The sequence below is a fragment of the Elgaria multicarinata genome, chromosome 3 (genome assembly GCF_023053635.1).
Source record: "Elgaria multicarinata webbii isolate HBS135686 ecotype San Diego chromosome 3, rElgMul1.1.pri, whole genome shotgun sequence".
NCBI lineage: Eukaryota > Metazoa > Chordata > Lepidosauria > Squamata > Anguidae > Elgaria > Elgaria multicarinata.
The window spans coordinates 2,655,865-2,678,166 of NC_086173.1; the positions used below are offsets into that span (position 1 = coordinate 2,655,865).

The window sequence follows — 22,302 nt, forward strand, 5'->3', positions numbered from 1 at the left end:
AGCAAACATCGGGCAGTGCAAATCCCTCCAGCAGGCAGGCTCAGGCTCTCTTGGCTGAGAGGCCTAAAGAAGCAGTGAGGTGCAAAGGGAGCCTGGGCTGTGATCTGCAAAACAAAGAGGTTCAGTCAACTGGGCCCCGATGCGTCCAAAGGTTGGCACAGAGGGCAAGCCCTCATTTGTCCTCATTTCCTCCTCCTCCCTCCCAATCCCCTTTCCTTTTGTGTCATGTCTTTTAGATTGTAAGCCTGTGGGCAGGGACTGTCAAGAAATACTTTTGTAAGCCGCCGTGAGAGCCTTTTTTGGCTGAATGCCGGCATAAAAATCATTCATAAACATGTTGAAGAGCCCTGGCCTTGTTTCCACATGTTTTGTCTCAATGCTTCAGACCTTGTGCAATTCAACACTGGTTTCCTATTATCAATGACTAGCAAACCACTCTGCCATATTACACATGTAATGCAACAGGCTTTTGTTTTGAGATCTCATGATAATTGTTAGTGGCCCAAGATTCCAGCAAAAGCTGACAACGAAGGTAATTCAGTTTGCAAATTATTTTGCCCAAAGTTTTGCCCAAAGTTTAGCCAGGGTGGGTGTGGATCAAAGGCTAACCTGCTCTGGGCTGCCTCCCTAGGTGCCCATCTGAGTGCGGACCCAGCGTCCAGCTTGCAGCAGAGGGATGCTGATGGGCTCTGGGTTCCCAGTGGTGTCTACTACCTCCAGCAGTTTCAGGTCTGCAAACGCTACTTCAGACACGTTGGCTGCCAATAAACGGTTGGACCTGGAAAACAAGGGAGGGATTGTTTGTAAAATGGGTCAGCTACCGATTTACAGACACAAGAGGAGTTTACTTTTTATTTAGACAGTTCCTGGAACTTTGATGGTTTTAATTCTAAAGTCTCAGAAATATGATTCCCTTACAAGCACAACCCTGTGCATATTGATTAGGAAGCAAACCTCAGTGAGGGTATAGTTGATCGGAAGTGTGCATTGGACTGAGCCTGTGTACACAGCCTTGAAGTTCTCTTCTCCCTTAACATAACAGCGGTACATGCTTTTCTCTAATGCCATCAGTTTTCAGTTCAATTGCCTTGCCACCTGATACACTTCTTAATTTGAGTCTTACATTGGCTGTTGCAGTAGCTTTTTATATTTTATCAATTCACTGGTTTACAAAGGCTCTAATTCTTTTCGTGTCTGAAAAGGGTGGTGCTCAGCGATGGGATCTATGTCTAAAAAGGTGGGATATCTGTTGAGTAGCTGCATGTTTTTGAGGCGTTCACAACATTCAGCAGGAATCGCAGCATGCTCATGTGAATGTTAATATTGACTGTAATATACTACGGTGTTTCCTTCATTCTGTGTAGGCCCTCAGCTCATGGGTTGTCACTGTGAATGCCCTAATCTTTTCCAGTGGCTCTTTTTTTAAAAAAATGCCATTATGAAATTACTCCTTCCTTCTTTAAAATAAGAAGAGAAAGATAGACATTATTTCAATTTGAGGTGGTAAAGATTCTGTGCGTCAGAGGCTTCTAAGAAATCAACTGTCGTTGAGAATTACAAATGGGCTGGGAAGATTAAAGGTAAAGGTTCTTGTCAACCACTAGAGCAGCTGTCCCAACCAGGTGCCCTCCGGATGTGTTAGACTGCAACTCCCAGTGCTGGCTGGGAATGATGGGAGTTACAGTCCAACACATCTGGAGGGCACCAGGTTGGGGAAAACTGCTCCAGGGGAACATTTGGAGTAATTCCCTGGTCAAGGCCAAGCTACACACAATGCTCTCCATCACATATTGTAGATTGCAAGCTGAATATGAGCCAACAGTGCGATATGGCTGCAAGAAAGGCAAATGCTATTTGGGGCTGCATTAATAGAAGTATAGCTTCCAAATCGCGTGAGGTACTGGTTCTTCTCTATTCGGCCCTGGTTAGGCCTCATCTAGAGTATTGCCTCCAGTTCTGGGCTCCACAATTCAAGAAGGATGCAGACAAGCTGGAGCGTGTTCAGAGGAGGGCAACCAGGATGATCAGGGGTCTGGAAACAAAGCCCTATGAGGAGAGACTGAAAGAACTGGGCATGTCTAGCCTGGAGAAGAGAAGATTGAGGGGAGACATGATATCACTCTTCAAATACTTAAAAGGTTGTCACACAGAGGAGGGCCAGGATCTCTTCTTGATCCTCCCAGAGTGCAGGACACAAAATAACGGGCTCAAGTTAAAGGAAGCCAGATTCCAGCTGGACATCAGGAAAAACTTCCTGACTGTTAGAGCAGTACGACATTGGAATCAATTCCCTAGGGAGGTTGTGGGCTCTCCCACACTCGAGGCCTTCAAGAGGCAGCTGGACAAGCATCTGTCAGGGATGCTTTAGGGTGGATTCCTGCGCAGGAGCCAGCACACTTATGCACTCCTACACAACCCACGGGTTGTTTCATTGTGGGAACTGGGTTATTCCCTCTGTGGGAACTGGGTACCTGCCTGGTGTGTGTTTTCTGTTGTATTTTTTAAGATGGAATACAGCAATCAAACCCCTGTATTTTAATGGGGAAATGCAATGCGAACACAAGCACCTGTCATCCTTTATGAGTAGCTGGCCGGTAACATCTACACCTGAGCCTTTATCCAGCTGCCCATTGTCCCTTCCTTTACCTGAGAGTGATGACCCGCATGTTGGGTGTTGTGAGGAAGGCCTCAGCCATAATGACAGCAATCCTGTTGTGTTGCAGGTATAGACATTCTAGGGATTCTGGCAGATCTGGTGGAATGTAGGACAGCTCATTGTAGCTCAGATCCAGGAGCTGGAGAAGCAAAACGCAGGAAATGTTAGAGACTAGAATCATAGAATCATAGAATCATAGAATCATAGAACAGCAGAGTTGGAAGGGGCCTACAAGGCCATCGAGGCCAACCCCCTGCTCAATGCAGGAATCCACCCTAAAGCATCCCTGACAGATGGTGGTCCAGCTGCCTCTTGAAGGCCTCTAGGGTGGGAGAGGCAGCTGCCTCAGGTGCCAATTTGGGGCATTGTTAAGGTGGGAAGGCTGGGAAGAATGGGCTGCTCTGACCTAGTTGGGTGGGGGGGAGATAACACAAGAACAGGCTGAAAGATGGGAAAGCAGGGGCATTCCACCAGCATCGTCCAATTCCTCCCTCTGCTGCCACCAGCAGCAGCCATTCCAGCAGGCTGCAGCAGAGAGAGAGAAAGAGAGAAGAGGCAGGAAGCAATGCAGTTCCACCAGACCTGCTGAAAGACCTTGCCTTTTTCCTCTTCCCTCCCCATTCCTGCTTCCTTTTGGCTTGTGTCTTCCTTCCTTATTTTTATCGATTGTATGGAAGCCACTCTGGGAATCTTTTTTGGCTGAAGAGTGGGATAAAAATGATGACGATAACAATTCCATTTGTTCTCCTTCGCAAGCCCAACTGAGATGCGCTGGAGTAGCACAGGAGCCCAGCAAAACTAAACAGGCTGGTACGGGACAGTTTCTGGCGGATGGTGCCCTTTCACGGCACAGGTTCAGGTCCATGACAGGTGCTATTTTGATTCTCCCGCTCAAGCTTCAGACTGTTTTGGGCTGGCCCTGTGGATGCCATACTCTCCTGCATGCACTATGACAGAGTTACTCAAATAGTGGCTGAAGGGGAAATGGGAGAAGTCATTGCGAAGGTTAAGGTTAATAATAATAATAATTTATTTCTTACCCGCCTCTCCCTGTGGATCAAGGCGGGGGACAACTTTAGTGCAGAATCAATACATCTCAAAAATTCTTGATTTTACATTGATCTGGATAGGCCTGCCGGAAAAGGCTAGTCTTTAAAGCGGCCTTAAAATCAGATGATGACATTGCAAAGATTCCAGGTTTTAGGCATATTTGTGTTCCTCTAAGCCAAAGCCACCAAAGTGACCCATGGGAGTGTACCTCTGGCTGCTCACAGGCAGGACAAGGAAGGCCACTCCACCCCCCACCCACCCCACTATTTATCACTAGTACAGAATGAATTAGGAGTGAGCAGTGAGGCAGGTTTGCTGAGAGAAGTTGTCTGTGAATGTGGAAGGTCATAACTGCCTGGCTGGATTAGACCAAAGGCCTGTCTACTCCAGCGTTCTGTTCCCACAGTGGCTGACCAGATGCCCCAGTGGAGAAGCCCACAAGCAGGTCATGAGTGCAATAGCACCCTCCCACCCATGTTCCCCAGCAACTGGTTTTGAGAGGTGTACTGACTCTGATGCTGGAGGAAGCATATAGACATCAGGACTAGTGGCCATTGATACCCTTATCCTCCATGAATTCATCTAACCCTTTTAAAAGCCATTCAAGCGGGTGGTGATCACTACATCTAGCCGCCTTGAGTGCCATTTTCTTGGTGGGGTACAAATCAAAATAAATAAATGAATGAGTCTTCAAGGGTGCGAATTCCATAGTTTAACTACGCACTGTGTGAAGCGGCACTTGCTTTTATCCGTCCTTAAACCTCCCAGCGCTCAGCTCCATGGGACGACCCCGGCGTTTAGCCTGATGCACGATTATTATTATTATTATTATTATTATTATTATTATTATTATTATTATTATTAATTTATATAGCACCATCAATGTACATGGTGCTGTACAGAGTAAAACAATAAAATAGCAAGACCCTGCCGCATAGGCTTACATTCTAATAAAACCATAATAAAACAATAAGGAGGGGAAGAGAAAGCAAACAGGCACAGGGTAGGGTAAGCAGGCACAGGGTAGGGTAAAACTAACAGTATAAAGTCAGAACAAAATCAGGTTTTAAAAGCTTTAGGAAAAAGAAAAGTTTTTAGCTGAGCTTTAAAAGCTGCGGTTGAACTTGTAGTTCTCAAATGTTCTGGAAGAGCGTTCCAGGCGTAAGGGGCAGCAGAAGAAAATGGACGAAGCCGAGCAAGGGAAGTAGAGGCCCTTGGGCAGGCGAGAAACATGGCATCAGAGGAGCGAAGAGCACGAGCGGGGCAATAGTGTGAGATGAGAGAGGAGAGATAGGAAGGAGCTAGACCGTGAAACGATGCCTCCAAAGGCACTGTCTGAGCTGAAAGGAAAACCAGCTTGCCCAGTTCCGCTACAGTCGCCTTCCATCTGACTAGAGGGCCTCATTTTCATATCTCTGGCAGGGAGGAGAAGAGGAGCATGTGGGATTTCCAGGTATCAAAATAACTTTGACCTGCCTTGAGTACATCTTGATTTGTGGGAGGGTTGGGGTTACGGAGGGCGCCCCATTCGTTGCTCTGCCACGGGCAGCGAAACGTCTTGGGCCACACCACAGAGACCTGCCACGTTGCCGTCCTAAAGACAGCTTCTTCGCGCTGCTGGGATGCCAATGAGGAATCACCCTCCCCTCACCTTGAGGCTGTGCAGCTCTTGCCAAGTGCCTGGGGAGATGCTGCTAATCCGCAGGCGGTTGTGTGCCAGGTGCAGCTCCTTGAGCCCGGTGAGGTTGGCCAGCAGCTCTGGAGAAAGGGAGTTGAGCTGGTTCTTCTGCAGATGGAGGATCTGGAGGCTGGCGGGCAGCCCGGCAGGCAAGAAGGTGAGATGGTTGCCAGACATGTCCAGGCTCTCCAGGCGCCGGAGTTTGCGGAAGGCCAGGCGGTGAACGTGGGCACTGTACAGCCGGTTGTAGCTCAGGTTGAGCTCAGCCAAGGCGTAGGTGGCCGCGAAGTCGTGCTGCCCAACGTGGGCAATCTGGTTGTGCAGCAGCATCAGGGAGCAGACGCGCCGCGGGAGCCCAGGCGGGACCCGCTCCAGCCGGTTGTTGAAGAGGTGGAGCGTGTGCAGGGCGCGCAGGCGGGCGAAGGCCTCCGGGTGCACCCCGGAGGCAGTCAAGGCGTTACTCTGCAGCAGCAGGTACTGCAGGCCCCGCACGCGGCTCAGCCGCTCAGGCGGCAAGGTGCTCAGGTGGTTCCGGCCCAGGTGTAAGATTACAATGTTTGTGGGGAGGCCCTCGGGCACCTGCGTCAGGTTATTGTTGGAAAGGTCCAGGTACTCCAGACTCTTCAGCCTGCTGTGTAGGGAGGCAAGAAGTGGCCATTCAGGGCCCCACCAAAGCAACAGCCTGCCTCTGCTTTCCTGAGGCTCTCCAACTTCCCCCCTCCCCCCCAAATCCCAGAGCTGGCTACAAGGAAGGGCTCCCAACTTCACCACTCCAGAACCGCGGGTAGCCCCGTCTTTCATCATAGTTACCTGAAGGTGGAGGGATCAAGGCCATCATTGGACAGGTTATTGTTCTGCAGGTAGAGCTCCCGGAGGCGCCACTGGCTGCTCAAGGCCCCTTTAGGGACACGGGAGATGTGGTTATTCTGCAAAGTGGAGCCCTGTGGTCAAGGAGGAGCCCCTCCATTGTCATTGCCCCACCCAGCCACCCACCCCCAGCCTAGGAGGGGCCTTCAGCCTTGCCATCATACCGCCCAGCGCAGTCAGCGTAGCGCTGCTCTGATGCAGGAACCGGATGAGCGGACAGGGCAGGAATTTGATCAAGGGGTCCCAGCATGCCCATGGTTGGGGTGACACTGACAAGTGCAGAGCGGGGGGGGGGGGCAGTATCCAACGTGGTCATTCCACAAACTCACACAGTGCTAACAGAGCTCCGCTGAATCTTCTGTTGCGCAACCAGTTGTAAAACCACTGAAGTTGCATTTGCGCAAGCCGTTCCACGTTACGGTTGTGCAAGCTGTTGCGCACAACTCTTGTGCAACCCATCGCACAAGAGCTATGTGCAACAGGTTGCACAAATATGATGCACGACCGCTTGCATAAATGTGCTTGCGCAAATATAACTTTAGTTTGACTTTCCTCTTGCGCATAGTTCAGATCCTAGTTTCTGCTAGCACAACACCATTTGTGCTAACGGAATGACACAGTTGGATACTGCCAAGGATGTCTTGATACCAAATCTGGCAGCTTTCTTAGAATCTCATTTTTTTTTTTTTTTGTATAAACAGATGAATCAAGTGGTAAAGCTTTTCCTGGAGTGCACCACTTCAGGCAGTAGATAAGAGGGTTTTAGGTCTGAACATTTCCTCACAATGAAGGGTTCCTGGACATCAAATATCACGTGTCAGGGAACCAAAAAATAAGACTTTTTTGTGTGCAAATAGGAGTTTGTGTTTTTGTAAGGGAGCTTTTATGTCTGGGACTCCTGAAAAGAAGTAGTGCTATAAAAATATATATAAAATAAAATGGAAGAGATAAAGAAAAATGATATTCCATCCTAGAAAGAGAAATGGGGCAATCTATGTGAGACGGACAGGGCTTGGGGAGGGAATTGGGTAAGCGGATAAAAGCTGAAACTTGAAAGGAAAGTAATTTCGCTATAATATTGGCTGTAAAAAGTTTACTGCATATTGTATGTTTGTGTATATATATCGGAAATAAAAATATATAATAATGTTTTTTAAAAAAGTAAGGGAGCATTTAAACATATTTACTGGCAGCTTGACGGGATACAATCCAGGCAGGCCTTTTGCACAATTCTGCTGGTTGTATAAATTAGCCTTCGAGGGGACAGAGAGACCCTCCAGTTTAGCACTCGAGACAAGAACTGCCAGGGGAGTCACAGCCCAAAACCTCGTTCCGCCCTCTATACTCGTCCTCCTCCCAACTCCCTCATTCTGAACGTTTCCACTAACGCCAACTCTCTTCACCACCCGTCACCCCCACACAGAACATAAAATTCCAGGTTTTGCAAAATAAAAATACGTAGTAAAAAAAAACTTTCCCTGTTCTAACTGTTGGGCTGTACTCTTCGCTTTGGCTTCGAAGTAAAAACCAGAGCTCTTGGCTTCTCTCCCTTATAGCTCCCCAGTTCACTGCTGGCCCCTTCAATGTTTGCAGCAAGTTTCTGCTCCTGTACTATTCAGATGGGGAATCTGGGCTGCCAACCTGTAAATGGAGGCGCACAGTGGCCCGGGGCAGATTCTGGGGCACATAGGTAAGCCAGTTACTAGAAAGGATCAGGGTGCTGACAGCATCAGAGCCATTGAAGGCATTGAAGGGCAGGCCGGTGTTGTTCAACTGGTTGTTGTGCATATAAACAGACCTGTGGTGGGGAGAAAAGGGCCAGGTTAGGAGTCAACACTATGGATTGACTCAACACTATGGGTTTCGTACATAGCAGAGCAGCTCCCTCGCTGCGATCTATTGAAAGTCAGCCCTCGACACAAGCTTTTGTTTTTCCTGCATTGAGCAGGGGGTTGGACTCGATGGCCTTGTAGGCCCCTTCCAACTCTGCTATTCTATGATTCTATGACCAATGTCATTGGGTCCCATAGGCAGCGCCCCCTACTGGCGCCTCATGCTTCCCCTCTTGACATGACACTAAGCTGCTGAGCCTGCAGGAAGAGTACCATCTGGTCCTAAAGCACAGTGATCCTGACCTCTATAATAGGGTCAGCATCATTCACAAGTGACCTTTCTTTCTTGTTTATAGAAGCACTTCCATGATTATCCCTAAACATTAAGAACGGAGGAAGAGCCCTGATGGATCAGACCAAGATCCATCTAATCCAGCATCCTGTTCACACCGTGGCTGAACAGCTGTTGACCAGGAACCCATAAGCAGGACACAAGTGCAACAGAACCCTCCTGCCCATGTCCCCCAGCAACTAGTGTACATAGGTTTACTGCCTCTGCTGCTGGAGGTAGCACATAGTTATCAGGACTAGTCTTTGCCATTGCCCATGCTGATGGAATTCAACAACATCGTGAGGACCGCATGTTCTCCACCTTAAGGTGTCTTAAGGGTACATATTAACATCTCAAGTGTGAACAAGAGGTAGAAGACAAACTTCTGTTTGCACACACTTGTATTACATACCTTCACTACTAAGACTAGTTACAGCTTCCTGTTGTGTGTCTTTGGGTGTGTGAAAAGGCCTGTAGATTCTCCAAGGAATCACAGAATCATAGAATAGCAGAGTTGGAAGGGGCCTACAAGGCCATCGAGTCCAACCCCCTGCTCATTGCAGGAATCCAGCCTAAAGCATCCCTGACGGAGGGCTGTCCAGCTGCCTCTTGAAGGCCTTTAGTGTGGGAGAGCCCACAACCTCCCTAGGTAACTGATTCCATTGTCGTCCTGCTCTAACAGTCAGGAAGTTTTTCCTGATGTCCAGCTGGAATCTGGCTTCCTTCAACTTGAGCCCATTATTCCGTGTCCTGCACTCTGGGAGGATCGAGAAGAGATCCTGGCCCTCCTCTGTGTGACAACCTTTTCAGTATTTGAAGAGTGCTATCCTGTCTCCCCTCAATCTTCTCTTCTCCAGGCTAAACATGCCCAGTTCTTTCAGTCTCTCTTCATAGGGCTTTGTTTCCAGACCCCTGATCATCCTGGTGGCTCAGCCACACATCTCCCACCCACCCACCGCCACACCATCCTACGGTCAATATTTCTGCATTGTTGGGGCGGATTACTCAGGATTTAATTTCAGCCAGGATTTTGCCTGGATTTTTTTCAGTGCCAAGGTAAGGGACGGATGAAGCTGAGCTGTAGCGACAGAAGCGGACCTTGCAGGGGCCGGGCCTACTAACGTACACACTCTCGGAAAATATTATGGGCACCTTCCCTCATTTTTCAGCTTTCCTTTAAATCCAAGCTGGCCAGCTGACAGCCCGTGAGCCATGTGCAGCCTCCATCACAATAATTCTAGCTCCTGTTACCCCTCCCTACATACCCCACCCCGGTGCTCCCTTATATATGAAGCAGCGGCATCACAAGCTGTTGCACTGCCTAAGGCGAGAGGGAAAACTGGCGCTGCCGTCAGCTGGCTCCCAGCCACCACATCCCCTGCCCTTCTTCTGGCTCACTCTGATTAGGGTGAGCGAGGTGGTGGAAGCCAGTAGCAGCCAGTGCACCTCTTCAGAGAGTCACGCTGACTGAAATGCCTGGCTCTGAGGGGGTCCTTCCTCAGAGCCAGGCATCGTCTGGAGAGGTGTCCAAGGGAGACCTCCTGGCTACGGTGACCCTATGGAAAGGAGGACAGGGCTCCTGTATCTTTAACGGTTGCATTCAAAGGGAATTTCAGCAGGTGTCATTTGTATATATGGGGAATCTGGGGAAATTTCCTCTTCATCACAGCAGTTAAAGCTGCAGGAGCCCTGCCCTCTTTTAAATCTGGTCACTCTAGTATAGCTCCTGCAGCTTTAACTGTTGTGATGAAGAGGGAATTTCACCAGGTTCTCCATATATACAAATGACACCTGCTGAAATTCCCTTTTCTGTGCAACTGTTGAAGATACAGGAGCCCTGTCCTCCTTTTCATAGGGTCACCCTAAGTCCTGGCAGGCAGTGGGGGGAGGAGTCCACAATTTGCCCCTCCTCCTCCTCCTCCTCCTCCTCATGGGAGCCCAGCTCTGGCATGAAGTAGTATTCTATCCAATTGCTCAGTAAGAAGTAAGCCTTCTGCATTCCAGTGGTTTAGTCCAAGTAAAGCTGTACTAGGAGGAACAATAGCACTATTTGAATGTTATGAACAGTTTAATATTCAGTTTTTAAAACAGTTTTATGTCTACTCAAAAGTAACTCCCATTGATTTCAATGGGGCTTACTCCCATTGTAAGTATGAATCACTTATTTCATTTTAACATAAATGTATCACGTTGCTTCCTTTTTAGGTTTCTGCAGTTCCTCATCAACTTACAGCGGTCCGCCACTGTACTCTCAGCCACCTCCACCCCACTCCCCACAACACCCTTCCCCAATGCAGCACCCTCCAGATGTATTGGACTGCAACTCCCATAATTCCAAGCCATTGGCCATCCTGGCTGGGAATTTTGGGAGTTGCAGTCTAACACATCTGGAGAGTCCCAGGTTGGGCAACGCTGCCCTGTAACATTACTTACTAATGTCAACTAATAATAAATGGAAACAGAGGAAGGCTGTCTCTGAGCAGATGCAGAATGTCTTTCTTCCCCTGCTCTTCACCTCTAGGCTTGGGAGTAAGCGACTCCTGAACAGTGTGGGTGACTTCCAGGTGTTTCAATAAATATCGCTTTCTCCCTTCGTGGGTCCCTGCAGCAAGCTGTTTGGGGTCACAGGAAGTCTGCCAACACCTCATGGCACTGCCCTTGATCACGCAACAATGTGGGGCTGGTCCTCTATCCCAGCTTTACCTGAGGCCAGGCTTATGCCCAAAGGTGAGTGGGTAGATGCATGTCAGGCGGTTGGCGGCAAGGTCTACGATAAGCAGCGTGCTGGGTAGGAATTGTGGCGCCACCGAGAGCTGGAAAGGAGAGCCAGAGAGACAGTGTCAAACCAGCCGCTTGGTTCCTTGCGCTCTGTGCCGGCTCAGAGCTAGTATAGTCCTTGTGTGTAGTAGATGAGATGGCAAATCTGTCTGCTCTATGCCCCTCCTGCAGGTACATAGTAGAGGCAGGTACTGCATCACAAAATTCTAACCCTAACCCCAAAACAATGCATATAAAAACCAAGCATGTCAGAGGGAAGGCTAGGCTAGCCAAGTTTTCTATGTGGAAGATTTATTTATTTATTTATTTATTTATGGGTATGGAGGAACATTTATTTATTTTTATTGCATTTATATCCCACCTTTTTTCCTCCAAGGAACCCAAGGCGGCGTACATAGTTCTCCTCCTCCTCCTCTCCATTTTATTCTCACAACTACAACCCTGTGAGGTGGGTTGGGCTGAGAGTCTGTGACTGGCCCAAAGTCACCCAGTGGGTTTCCATGGCCATGTGGGGACTAGAACCCGGATCGCCCGACTCCCAGTCCAACACTCTAGCCACTACACCACGCTGGCTCTCAACATCCCACCTGTGGTCTAAAGTGGTACAGTCGAAACACAAATGGGTATGCTACTCCCACACTGGCTAGGAAGTCGAAATTTGGTTCAGAATTAGCTCAAGACTCTTGATATTTGAAAATGGGATACTTCTACAGTGAACATGAACAAGTTGGAGCAAACCAAGCTAAGTAGGAGCTGGAGTGTCAGTGAATTCCATTATTCCATCACATTCCTGAATCATGCTTGGATTTGAAGGAGGAGACTTTCCAGAAGCAGTCAAGAAGATGTCTCTGTGCTTGCAAGATGCAAGCTTCCGTTGCGAGCCTAGCGTAGTTTAACACCCTGAGTGGGCCCTCTTGCTTTGCAAATTTAACACACTTGAGTAGACCAAAAAGTAGACCATACAAAACTGAAGTCAGTCTATCCTGTTTAAGTTGGAGGAGGGGATCTAAAAAGCTACTGCCAGCCAATATAGCCAGTGCAGAGCTATAGGGACTCCCGATCCGATTCGGCATAAGGCAACTTCCTGGGTTCATAGCTGTGAGACACAAGCACAGACAAAGCTGGCTTTTCACTGTGAACTTGGGCCTGTTCCTGGGGGAAAGGTACCTGCCTTCTGGAGGAGCATCTAGTTCCGATCACTAGAAAAGTGGGTTTCTTCTTTGGCGTGAAAACTGTGAAAGCTTCCCGGTGGATTGGTGTGTGTGCACGCGCATGCATCTGCCGGCAGCTTTGAACTATCAAAGGAATGGAAGATCGCTCCTACATTCCTTCGTACTAGTGAACTATAAGCTTCAAAGGGCTTGAGGGAGGATATTTTAAAAATCATTTAAAAAATCAACAGATGACCCAATCTGATTCAAATTGGGTATGCTGAAAGCCCTCCTTATTTATTTATTTATTTATTTATTTATTTATTACATTTTTATACCGCCCAACAGCCGAAGCTCTCTGGGCGGTTCACAAAAATCCTTAAGACCTACGACTGTGCCAATTTGGATCTCTTTATCTTTAAAACTTATGCAGGTGTAAGCATTTGTTTAATTTCCATTTAAAAAATCATAAAAATTCAATGGATGATCCAAATTTGGATCTTTTTATCTTTAAAAATGAGGTCGCTGCTGGCAAGGAGGGTGCATTTTCCACATCTGCAGCAACACCCCTGCCCCCAACTGTTCCCTCTGCATAGCAATTAAGCTTAGAACAAAACTTTCTCCATTGGTTTGAAATGATCTGAGCCAGGGTGCCAATTAATTGAGGAATTTATTTTATTTGAGATTACTTGGATGAGAAATTCTCTGGCTTTGCCTCCTATGAGAATAAAATAAACCCTTGTAATGATTTCTAAATTTGCATATATGGTTATAAATTAGGATATGCATAGATTTGTGTAAGTGCCTAGGAATGCCCCTGAATCTAACTGAAGAAGGGTGAGCTCCTACTGTCTTCCTCTGGGAGTGGGAGGGAACAGGGATTGTGGGTGGAGCATCCTTGGGGCAGGTCTGAGGTACTTGTGGCCCTTCAGATGTTAACGGGCCACAACTTTTGGAGGGCCACCGGTTCCCCACTCCTGCGCTGCTTGCATCCTATCCTATGCAGCAGTTCAGTGGCTTGTTTTCCAAGGCCTACAGAAACCAGTCTTTCCTCCCCAGCTGTAAACAGACTCACCTTGTTGTTGGCCAAGTAGATGTATTGAAGCGACTGCAGGGACTCGAAGGCTTCATCTGGGAGACCTTTAAAATGGGACGCAGGAGAAAAAACTGCAGTGGATGGATGGACAAAGATTGAGCTAGCGGGATCCAGCTCCTTTATTATGTGAAAGTATGGGAGGAAAGCTTCTGACCCACCAACCCACAAGGGTACAGGAATCTTGGGCCATTAGGAGGCAATAAGCATTGTGTGTTGGGGGGCAGTGTCCCGTCCCCCCAAATACCAGCACACCTTCCGAATGCCAGGGAATGTCCATTTCCCTTGGTTCTGCTCACCTTCAGAGTTGATGCGGTTGTTATGGAGATTGAGGGTTCTCAGGCCAGCCAATCGAGACAGCTCATTGTAGGGCAGCTCCTGCAGTTGGTTATTCTGCAGAAAGAAAACCAGCATGAGGGTAAGATGGGGTGGCAGGGGGTTCCAAGGCCGCCCCAAAGCATTTTGCTGCCTGAGGCAAAGGACAAGATGGTGCCCCCTCCCATTCCAGGTGCAAAGCTGACTGGACTGGCAGATGGTTTCGTCTTCAACACTAACGCTGAGACAATGTTCTTCACTGTATTTGGAGGCAGCAGGCTAATTTAGGGTGCACAGAGTAGGCTGCAAGGACACATTTCTCGCCTTGGACACCCTTTTGCTGCCTCCCTGCAGCTGCCGCCTGAGGCAGCTGCCTCACTCCACCAAATGGTAGGGCCAGCCCTGAGGGTTTCATACACAGAGACCCTGATCTGGGCGCCTTCTTTCTTGCCTCCTGCCTGCAGTGTCTCGGATTTATTATCCTCCCACCCACTTGGGACAGGCTCATCGTGTTTCCCATTCGACGCCAGGCCTTCATCACCTGCAGTGAAAGATGCTGGATGCCTGCAGAGATATTGCTGGGGAAAACGTGCAGGTCAAGGCCGCCGCAATCCACTGTCTCCTCTGCTGGGCAGGTGCAGTTGGCTGGGCAGCTGGGCACATTCTGGGCAGGAGTACTTCCCGTGGGTGGGGATGCCACTGGTGGCGGGTCCTCATCGTCATCAAGCTTCGTGAGCAGGAAGCTGTAAGGAATGCTCGCCAGCAGCAGTAATATATGGCCACTGCACAGATGCTGCTGGGGGCAGAGGTCAGAGTTAGTCAATAGGGGCTCTGTGCTGCATGGTTTTCTCTCAATGCTTCCCCTGTCTGTTTCACCGGGGAGGCCAGGAAACTCCCTCCCTCCCCCTTCCCAAGCCAGCTCCAGTGGAAATGTAGACAGAGCCCCTTAACAGCATTGAAATGCCTCATTGATTGCAAGCGGGGAGCTGAAAGACACAAGGGGTGCTTGTCTCTTCCTTGGGGTGCTAAGCACATGGGAATCTTGAATGAGGAAGCATCACGTGGCGGCAGAAACAAAACAGAGGGTGGTCTGTACGGAAATGTTTGCACAGGGTTCCTGCACATATGGGTGTGCATCAGAAGTATTTGTGGACTTGTATAGGGTTGCTAACGTAGTGGGGTGAGGGTGGGGGAAGTGTGCCTGCTCGCAAACTGGCTGTGCAAGCCAATAACCTTTTAAGCCTGGTATATATCGGGGGGGGTGTACGGGGAGAGAGAAAATGCAATCATTTTGAGACTTGCAAGGCTGAGGTTCAGGCAGATATGAAAAGCAGAAAAAGTGCAACTGAGAGATGGGTTTTGGCACTCTGCGTGTGGGCAGAGAGGGGGAAGAGGGAACGGATGGAGGCTTGGATCAGTCCGCCCCACCACTTGTAAGCTTGACCCTTGCCCATCTTGGATAATACAATCTAGCAGAGGTGGATTGACTGGGGGGGTCCAGGGGATGGTGAAGGCCTCCCTCTGTCGGGGGCGGTGCCTGCTGCCTTGAAAGAGGCTGTGGTGCGCCCTCTCCTGAAGAGGCCCTCCCTGGACCCAGAGGTATGTGAGAACTACCACCCCATCGCCAATATCCCCTTTTTGGGCAAGGTGCTTGAGCGTGTGGTGGCTGGGTAGCTTCAGACGTTCTTGGAAGAAATGGATTATCTGGACCCATTTCAGTCTGGTTTCAGGGCAAGGCACTGAAATGGCCTTGGTGGCTCTGAACAATGACCTACTCTGGGTGAAAGACAGGGGGAGTGCTACCTGTTGAACTTCTTGGATCTCTCGGCGGCTTTTCACACCACTGGTCATGGTATCTTACTGGATCAGCTCTGTGAGAAGGGAGTAGGAGGCACTGTGTTACAGTGGTTCTGCTCCTACTTACAGGGCTGATTCCAGAGAGTGGTATTGGGGGGGATCCCTGTTCCACCCCATGGCTATTCTATCCCCCATGCTGTTCAACATCTATATGAAACTGCTGGGATAGGTCATTAGGGGTTTTGGAGTTGGGTGTCATCAGTACGCTGATGATACTCAGCTCTACTTCTCCTTGTCGTCGTAGTCAGCTGGGGCAGTGAAGGTGCTAGATCAGTGCCTGGACACTGTAATGGCCTGGATGAGGGCTAATAAACTGAAGCTGGATCCTGATAAGCCGGAAGCTCTGTGGATTGGTGGTTCCTGAGTCCAGGAACTGGGTAAGCAACCTGGTCTGGATGGGGTTGCACTCCCTCTGAAGGAGCAGGCGCATAGCTTGGGAGTATTCCTAGACCCATCCTTGTCACTGGAGGCCCAGCTGGACTCCGTGGCCAGAGTACTCGGGGTCAGCTTCAGCTAATCCGCCTGCTATGGCCTTTCCTGGACAAGGATAACATAGCCAAAGTAGTGCAAGCACTGGTAACTTCCAGATTAGACTACTGCAATGCACTCTACATGGGGCTGCTCTTGAAGACGATTCAGAAGTTGCAGCTAGTGCAAAATGCAGCAGCTAGACTGCTGACTACTGACATCGTACAGAGACCATATAACACCGGTCTTAAAGGAATTACACTGGTTGCCTATTTGCTTCCAGTCAGAATTGAAAGTGTTGGTAATGACATTTAAAGCCCTAAACAGCTTGAGACCTCGATACTTGAGGGAGCGTCTCTTCCCATATATGCCTGCTTGAGATTTGAGATCTGTTGGAGGAGCCCTCCTCCGCATTCAACCAACGCAAGACATACGCTATGGTGGGACGTGGGAGAGGGCTTTCTCTGTTGTAGCACCTCGCGTGTGGAATGCCCTCCCCTTGGAGGCCCCACTGGTGCCAGCACTGGATTCATTTCACCAAGTTAAGACATAGCCTTTGATGGCTGTACATAGTTTTAATTGTTTTAATTGGTTTTACTGTTTTTAAATTCTATACTGTTTTTAGCTTATTAATGGTTTAATTTGTTTTTAGTTGTGTAAATTTATTGTTTTATATTATTTATATGATTTTATCTGTATGCCACCTTGAGATCCTTGTGATATAGTGCAAGATTTTGTTGTTGTTTATTCGTTCAGTCGTTTCCGACTCTTCGTGACTTCATGGACCAGCCCACGCCAGAGCTTTCTGTCGGCCGTTGCCACCCCTAGCTCCCCCAAGGTCAAGTCTGTCACCTCCAGAATATCATCCATCCATCTTGCCCTTGGTCGGCCCCTCTTCCTCTTGCCTTCCACTTTCCCTAGCATCAGCCTCTTCTCCAGGGTGTCCTGTCTTCTCATTATGTGGCCAAAGTACTTCAGTTTTGCCTTTAATACCATTCCCTCAAGTGAGCAGTCTGGCTTTATTTCCTGGAGTATAGACTGGTTGGATCTTCTTGCAGTCCAAGGCACTCTCAGAATTTCCCTCCAACACCACAGTTCAAAAGCATCTCTCTTCCTTCGCTCAGCTTTCCTTATGGTCCAGCTCTCGCAGCCATAGGTTACTACGGGGAATACCATTGCTTTAACTATGCGGACCTTTGTTGTCAGTGTGGTGTCTCTGCTCTTAACTATTTTATCCAGATTTGTCATTGCTCTCCTCCCGAGAAGTAAACGCCTTCTGATTTCCTGGCTGCAGTCAGCGTCTGCAGTAATCTTTGCACCCAGAAATAAAAAGTCTGTCACTGCCTCCACGTTTTCTCCCTCTATTTGCCAGATACACATGTTTAAATAAATAAATAAATAAATAAATAAAGGCTTCCTCTGGCATGGGTTGGCTAGGATACTTTTAATTCTTCCCCAACCTAAGAACATGGGAAGAGCCACGCTGGATCAGACACAGTGGCCAACCAGCTGTTGACCAGGGACCCACAAGCAGGACACGAGTGCAAGAACACCCTCCCACCCATGTTCCCCAGCAACTGGTGTAAATAGGTTTACTGCCTCTGCTAGATATCAGGACTAGTAGCCATTAATAGTGATCTCCTCCAGGAATTTGTCTAACCCCCATCCAAATTGGGGGTCATTACTACATCTTGTTGTAGCAAATTCCATATATTGTATTTATATTATGCTTTTATACGGTTTGTTTTATGTTTTGAATGGTTTTTATGGTTTTAATTTTTGTAAACTGCCCAGAGAGCTTCGGCTATTGGGCGGTATAAAAATGCAATAAATAAATAAATAAATAAATATCAGTCCTGAATCTCCCATCAATCAGCTTCAAGGGATGACCCCATTGGGTACCACTATTTTGAGAGAGGAAGATAAATGTCTCCCTATCCACATTCTCCACACCATGCATAATTTTGTACATAATCTTGGCCTCTTTTTCCAAGCTAAGCAATCCCAGCTGTTGTAACCTTCCCTCACCTATATCCAAGTGTGCCCCCACTCAGGACTGGCTCAAGATACTGCGATGCTTGAAGGAAGCTGGCCGGAGCTAAGAGTGTTTTCCTGCTGCACAAAGCTTCCCTTTCCCCCGCCCTGCGCTGCACAGAAATGCTCTGATCGGTTGTTGATTGCAGATAAGAACTTTTCCCTGCCAGGATCAAGAACCCCCATGGGCTAATTCTGGTCTATAGGCCTTCTCCACTGTGGCACCCCGGCTGTGGAATGAGCTCCCCAGAGAGGTCCGCCTGGCGCCTACACTGTACTCCTTTCGTCGCCAGCTGAAGACCTTTTTATTCTCTCAGTATTTTAACACTTAATTTTAACTTAAATTTAAATTTTACTGTTCTAACTCTGTATTTTAATCTTATATTAATTTTTGCTGTGTGGTTTTATCCTGGTTGTGCTTTTTATACTGTATTTTGTATTTGTGTTTTTAAACTGTTGGTTGTTTTATTATGGTTTTAATTTTTGTGAACCGCCCAGAGAGCTTCGGCTATTGGGCAGTATAAAAATGTAATAAATACATAAAGTAGAAAACCCAGGCAGGATCTTTTCCTATTAATAGAAGGGAATCTACCATTTATTTATTTATTTATTTATTACATTTCTATACCGCCCAATAGCCGGAGCTCTCTGGGCGGTTCACAAAAATTAAAACCATTCAAAGTATAAAACAACAGTATAAAACCATAATATAAAATACAATATAAAAGCTCAACCAGATAAGAACAGCAGCAATGCAAAATTACAAATTTAAAACACCATGTTAAAATGTATTTATAGACTGTTAAAATGCTGGGAGAATAAAAAGGTCTTCACCTGGCGTCTAAAAGCATATAATGTAGGTGCCAAGCGAACCTCCTTAGGGAGCTCATTCCACAACTGGGGTGCCACAGCAGAGAAGGTCCTTCTCCTGGTGCTCTCCTGGTGAAATTAATGGAAACCGTTTTGAGACCTGAAGTGGGTGCAGGAGGGCTGCCTACCGAAAGACAGCTGTACAGCAACAGCCTACTCTGGGGCCTTAATGACAGTTTGACTGCACTATCTACCCAAGCAGTCACATGGGCTGGTGGTAATGTTTTCAGCAGACACCATAATCTGAGAGGTGCATAACAGAAGCCCCTGTTACACTGGAAGGAATCCTGGCTATGCACTTCCCAGATCATGCCGTGCAGCTGCTTAACATCTCCAGTCATCTCTGCTTGGCATCCCCCCTCCCCTCTGCACTGGCACTGCCAACTAAAAAGAATGACTATGGATGGCCAAGGAAATGTCTTGGCTCCTTCCTAATAGCCAGAGTGATCTCTGAGGGGATACTGGAATGCACTAAACCAAGCATTAGGGGTTGCTTACACAATGGCCTTTAGGGAGGTCCCTAAATGGTTCAGCAGAAAAACAACGCCACTGAGATGCAATCATCCATGTATTCCCATGGTCAATGCAAGAAGGAAAGGGTGTAATTCCAATGGCAATTTGGTGTCATTGCCCAGCTTTCCCCAAGAAAACTCTGCTCTTGGCAACGTGTGTTGTATCAGTCTTTAACCTAATTCTAGTGTACTCATCTAGAGTCTTGCGTCCAGTTCTGGGCTCCACAATTCAAGAAGGACGCAGACAAGCTGGAGCGTGTTCAGAGGAGGGAAAACAGGATGATCGGGGTCTGGAAACAAAGCCCTATAAAGAGAGACTGAAAGAACTGGGCATGTTTAGCCTGGAGAAGAGAAGATGGAGGGGAGACATGATAGCACTCTTCAAATACTTGCAAGGTTGTCACACAGAGGAGGGCCAGGATCTCTTCTCGATCCTCCCAGAGTGCAGGAGACGGAACAACAGGCTCAAGTAAAAGGAAGCCAGATTCCAGCTTGACATCAGGAAAAACTTCCTAACTGTTAGAGCAGTACGACAATGGAACCAGTGACCTAGGGGGGTTGTGGTCTCTCCCACACTAGAGGCCTTCAAGAGGCAGCTGGACAACCATCTGTCAGGGGTGCTTTAGGGTGGATTCCTGCATTGAGCAGGGGGTTGGACTCGATGGCCTTGTAGGCCCCTTCCAATTCTGCTATTCTATGATTCTATGAAGTAAATGGATGTTGGGGACCATTAAAAGCCGTCTCAAAGCAGAAAACAACCAAACCTTACCCTCCTACCATTAGACACCACTGTTCGGAACAAAAGCAATAGAAGCCCAAAGTTCTGGCCTTAAGTTCTGTCTGACTTATTTGCTTCTTTTAGAGGTGGGTTTTTTGTTTTTTTGTTTTTTGAAAAAGCAAACAATAGGAAGATTACAAGTGGAAGAAAGTTTTGAGGACTCGCCCCCCACCTCACCGCCAGAAAATTCCAAAAGTCTCATCTGGACATAACACCTTCCTGCCAGGCTGAATTTGCCCTGGTGAAGATTTCACCATAGTTTCAGTTTAATCCCCATACCTGAGAAAAGGCTGCAGACACCTGCAGAACTTCTGCCTGCCAGGTAGCTGTTAAATACCGTGGAATACCGCAAGGGAAAAACAGCTGCACGAACTGGAATCGATTCCTCACCGTATCCACACGATCTTATACTCTGATGCACTCATTAATCCGGAATAGCCTCTGGCTTCGCATATTAACGTGGATTATCCCCACTTTACGGATTGGCGGACCCGCGGAGGGGGGGGGCATTCTTTTAAAACTCGGACAGGATGGTAGGTAACTTACCCGAATTAAACGAGCCAAGCCGTTCCTCCGCCCTCCCGTTCAACCCATCCGAATGAAGAGCGCTTAGCCAGCCGCACCTCTGCCCTCCCACGTTCCCACGTTCGACCTGTGACCCGTCTAACTGGACCTGCCCCCCATTCCTCCTCCTCCTCCTCCTCCCCCTCGGGAGCTGACCTTGCGCCGCGCCGGCCTCCTCCGCAGCTCTGCCGGCCGGCTCCCGCTCCGCCCCTAGAGGCGTCGCCGCCGGGCAGTGCGCCTGGGTCCGGCGCGTCACGCGGAGAGAACCCGCCCGGGCCGCGCGCTTTGCTCACCATCGCCCCGCTCGGCTGGAGCGCCGCCTCTCCGCCGCGGGAGGCTGCCACGGATCGCTAAGGGGATCCAATCCCGCGCGGGGCGGGCAGCAGCAAGCACCCCTTCCCGCTCGAGCAAAGCCTTCCTTTCCCTTCGGGAACCAACCTCTTTTGCCTAGACGCGGCTGGCGGAGAGGTGCCCAAAAAGCGCACGAGGGAAGCCCTCCCCTTTCTTCCCCAAAGGCAACCGGGACGGACCTGCTGGTGCAGCGACTTCTGCGGGATGAGTTGGAGCTGGAGCGGGGAGCGGGTGGCGGGAGGGAGAAGGGGGGAAACGTTGTGTCTCTTGCGCCTTGTGTTTTCCATGCGATCAAAGTTGAAAAGGAGGGGGGGGGGTGTTGCATAATGCACCGCCGAGGGAGGCCGATGGGATGCCAGCCAGGCGCGACTCTGCAGCGGCAGATCAGCTGCGCTTCGCCTGCTGCTGTTTGCTTTCCCCGCCAGCGCGGTGGAAAAGCTCACGCACACACGCACCACATACACACAGCCCTTTCTCTAGCGCTTCAAGACTCCATCCCTTTCTTTGGATAGCTGCACACCCCGTGGGGAAGAAGAAGGAGCTGTTGGTTTGCCCCTCCATTGGGAGATGAGAGGACGGAGCAGGGCCTTCCCACCAGCCTAAGCAGTCTCCTTAATTTCTTCTATTTTCTCCCTCTTCCCTCCCCATCCACTTTTCCTTGTGTGTCTTGTCTTTTTTAGAATGTAAGCCTGAGGGTAGGGACTGACTTCTTTATTGATAAATTGTAAGCTGCTCCCAGAGCCTTTTGGCAGAGGGGCGGGATAGAAATACTCTAAATAAATAAATAAATAAATAAATGAACCTCCCATCTCAGACGTTGCACCTCTCAGTCTCATCCTCTCTCTCAGCAGCAGAAATCAGCATAACTTTTGTGAACCGCCCAGAGAGCTTCGGCTATTGGGCGGTATAAAAATGCAATAACTAAAATAATGAATAAATTTCAAGCCCACTCTTACTCAGGCAAGGAAGAACAGAGTGCTCCTGAGCACGTGGGAAGTGCCCATCCTGTGCCAATCAAGAAAACAGTCAGTTTGCCAGTATTTGCCCATGCGAAGTGTCCTAATTAAGTACACAGATTTGAATAGCGAAAGTAAAAATGGTAAAAGCTCAATATACT

At 48.6% G+C, this 22,302-nt stretch overlaps 1 protein-coding gene across 1 annotated transcript; it reads right to left on the reverse strand.

The window, feature by feature from the left end:
- Positions 1-18: 18 nt before the first annotated feature.
- On the reverse strand, positions 19-21,472 carry PODNL1 (podocan like 1). The gene is made up of 11 exons (XM_063123625.1): positions 21,365-21,472; positions 14,293-14,547; positions 13,736-13,829; positions 13,419-13,483; positions 11,118-11,227; positions 7,893-8,049; positions 6,195-6,310; positions 5,358-6,015; positions 2,647-2,795; positions 610-778; positions 19-104 (listed from the first exon to the last, which is right to left on the reverse strand). Exons 1-10 carry the CDS (start codon positions 21,470-21,472, stop codon positions 628-630), a joined length of 1,863 nt encoding a protein of 620 aa, XP_062979695.1. The 3' UTR covers positions 19-104; positions 610-627.
- Positions 21,473-22,302: the final 830 nt, after the last annotated feature.

Coding starts and splice junctions, on each gene's coding strand:
- PODNL1 (XM_063123625.1), bottom strand. CDS start 21,472: ATGGAAAACACAAGGCGCAAGAGACACAACGTTTCCCCCCTTCTCCCT. Junction 13,830..14,292: donor TCCAGCATCTTTCACTGCAG/GTGATGAAGGCC, acceptor TTCTTTCTGCAG/AATAACCAACTGCAGGAGCT. Junction 11,228..13,418: donor TCTACTTGGCCAACAACAAG/GTGAGTCTGTTT, acceptor TCTCCTTTCCAG/CTCTCGGTGGCGCCACAATT.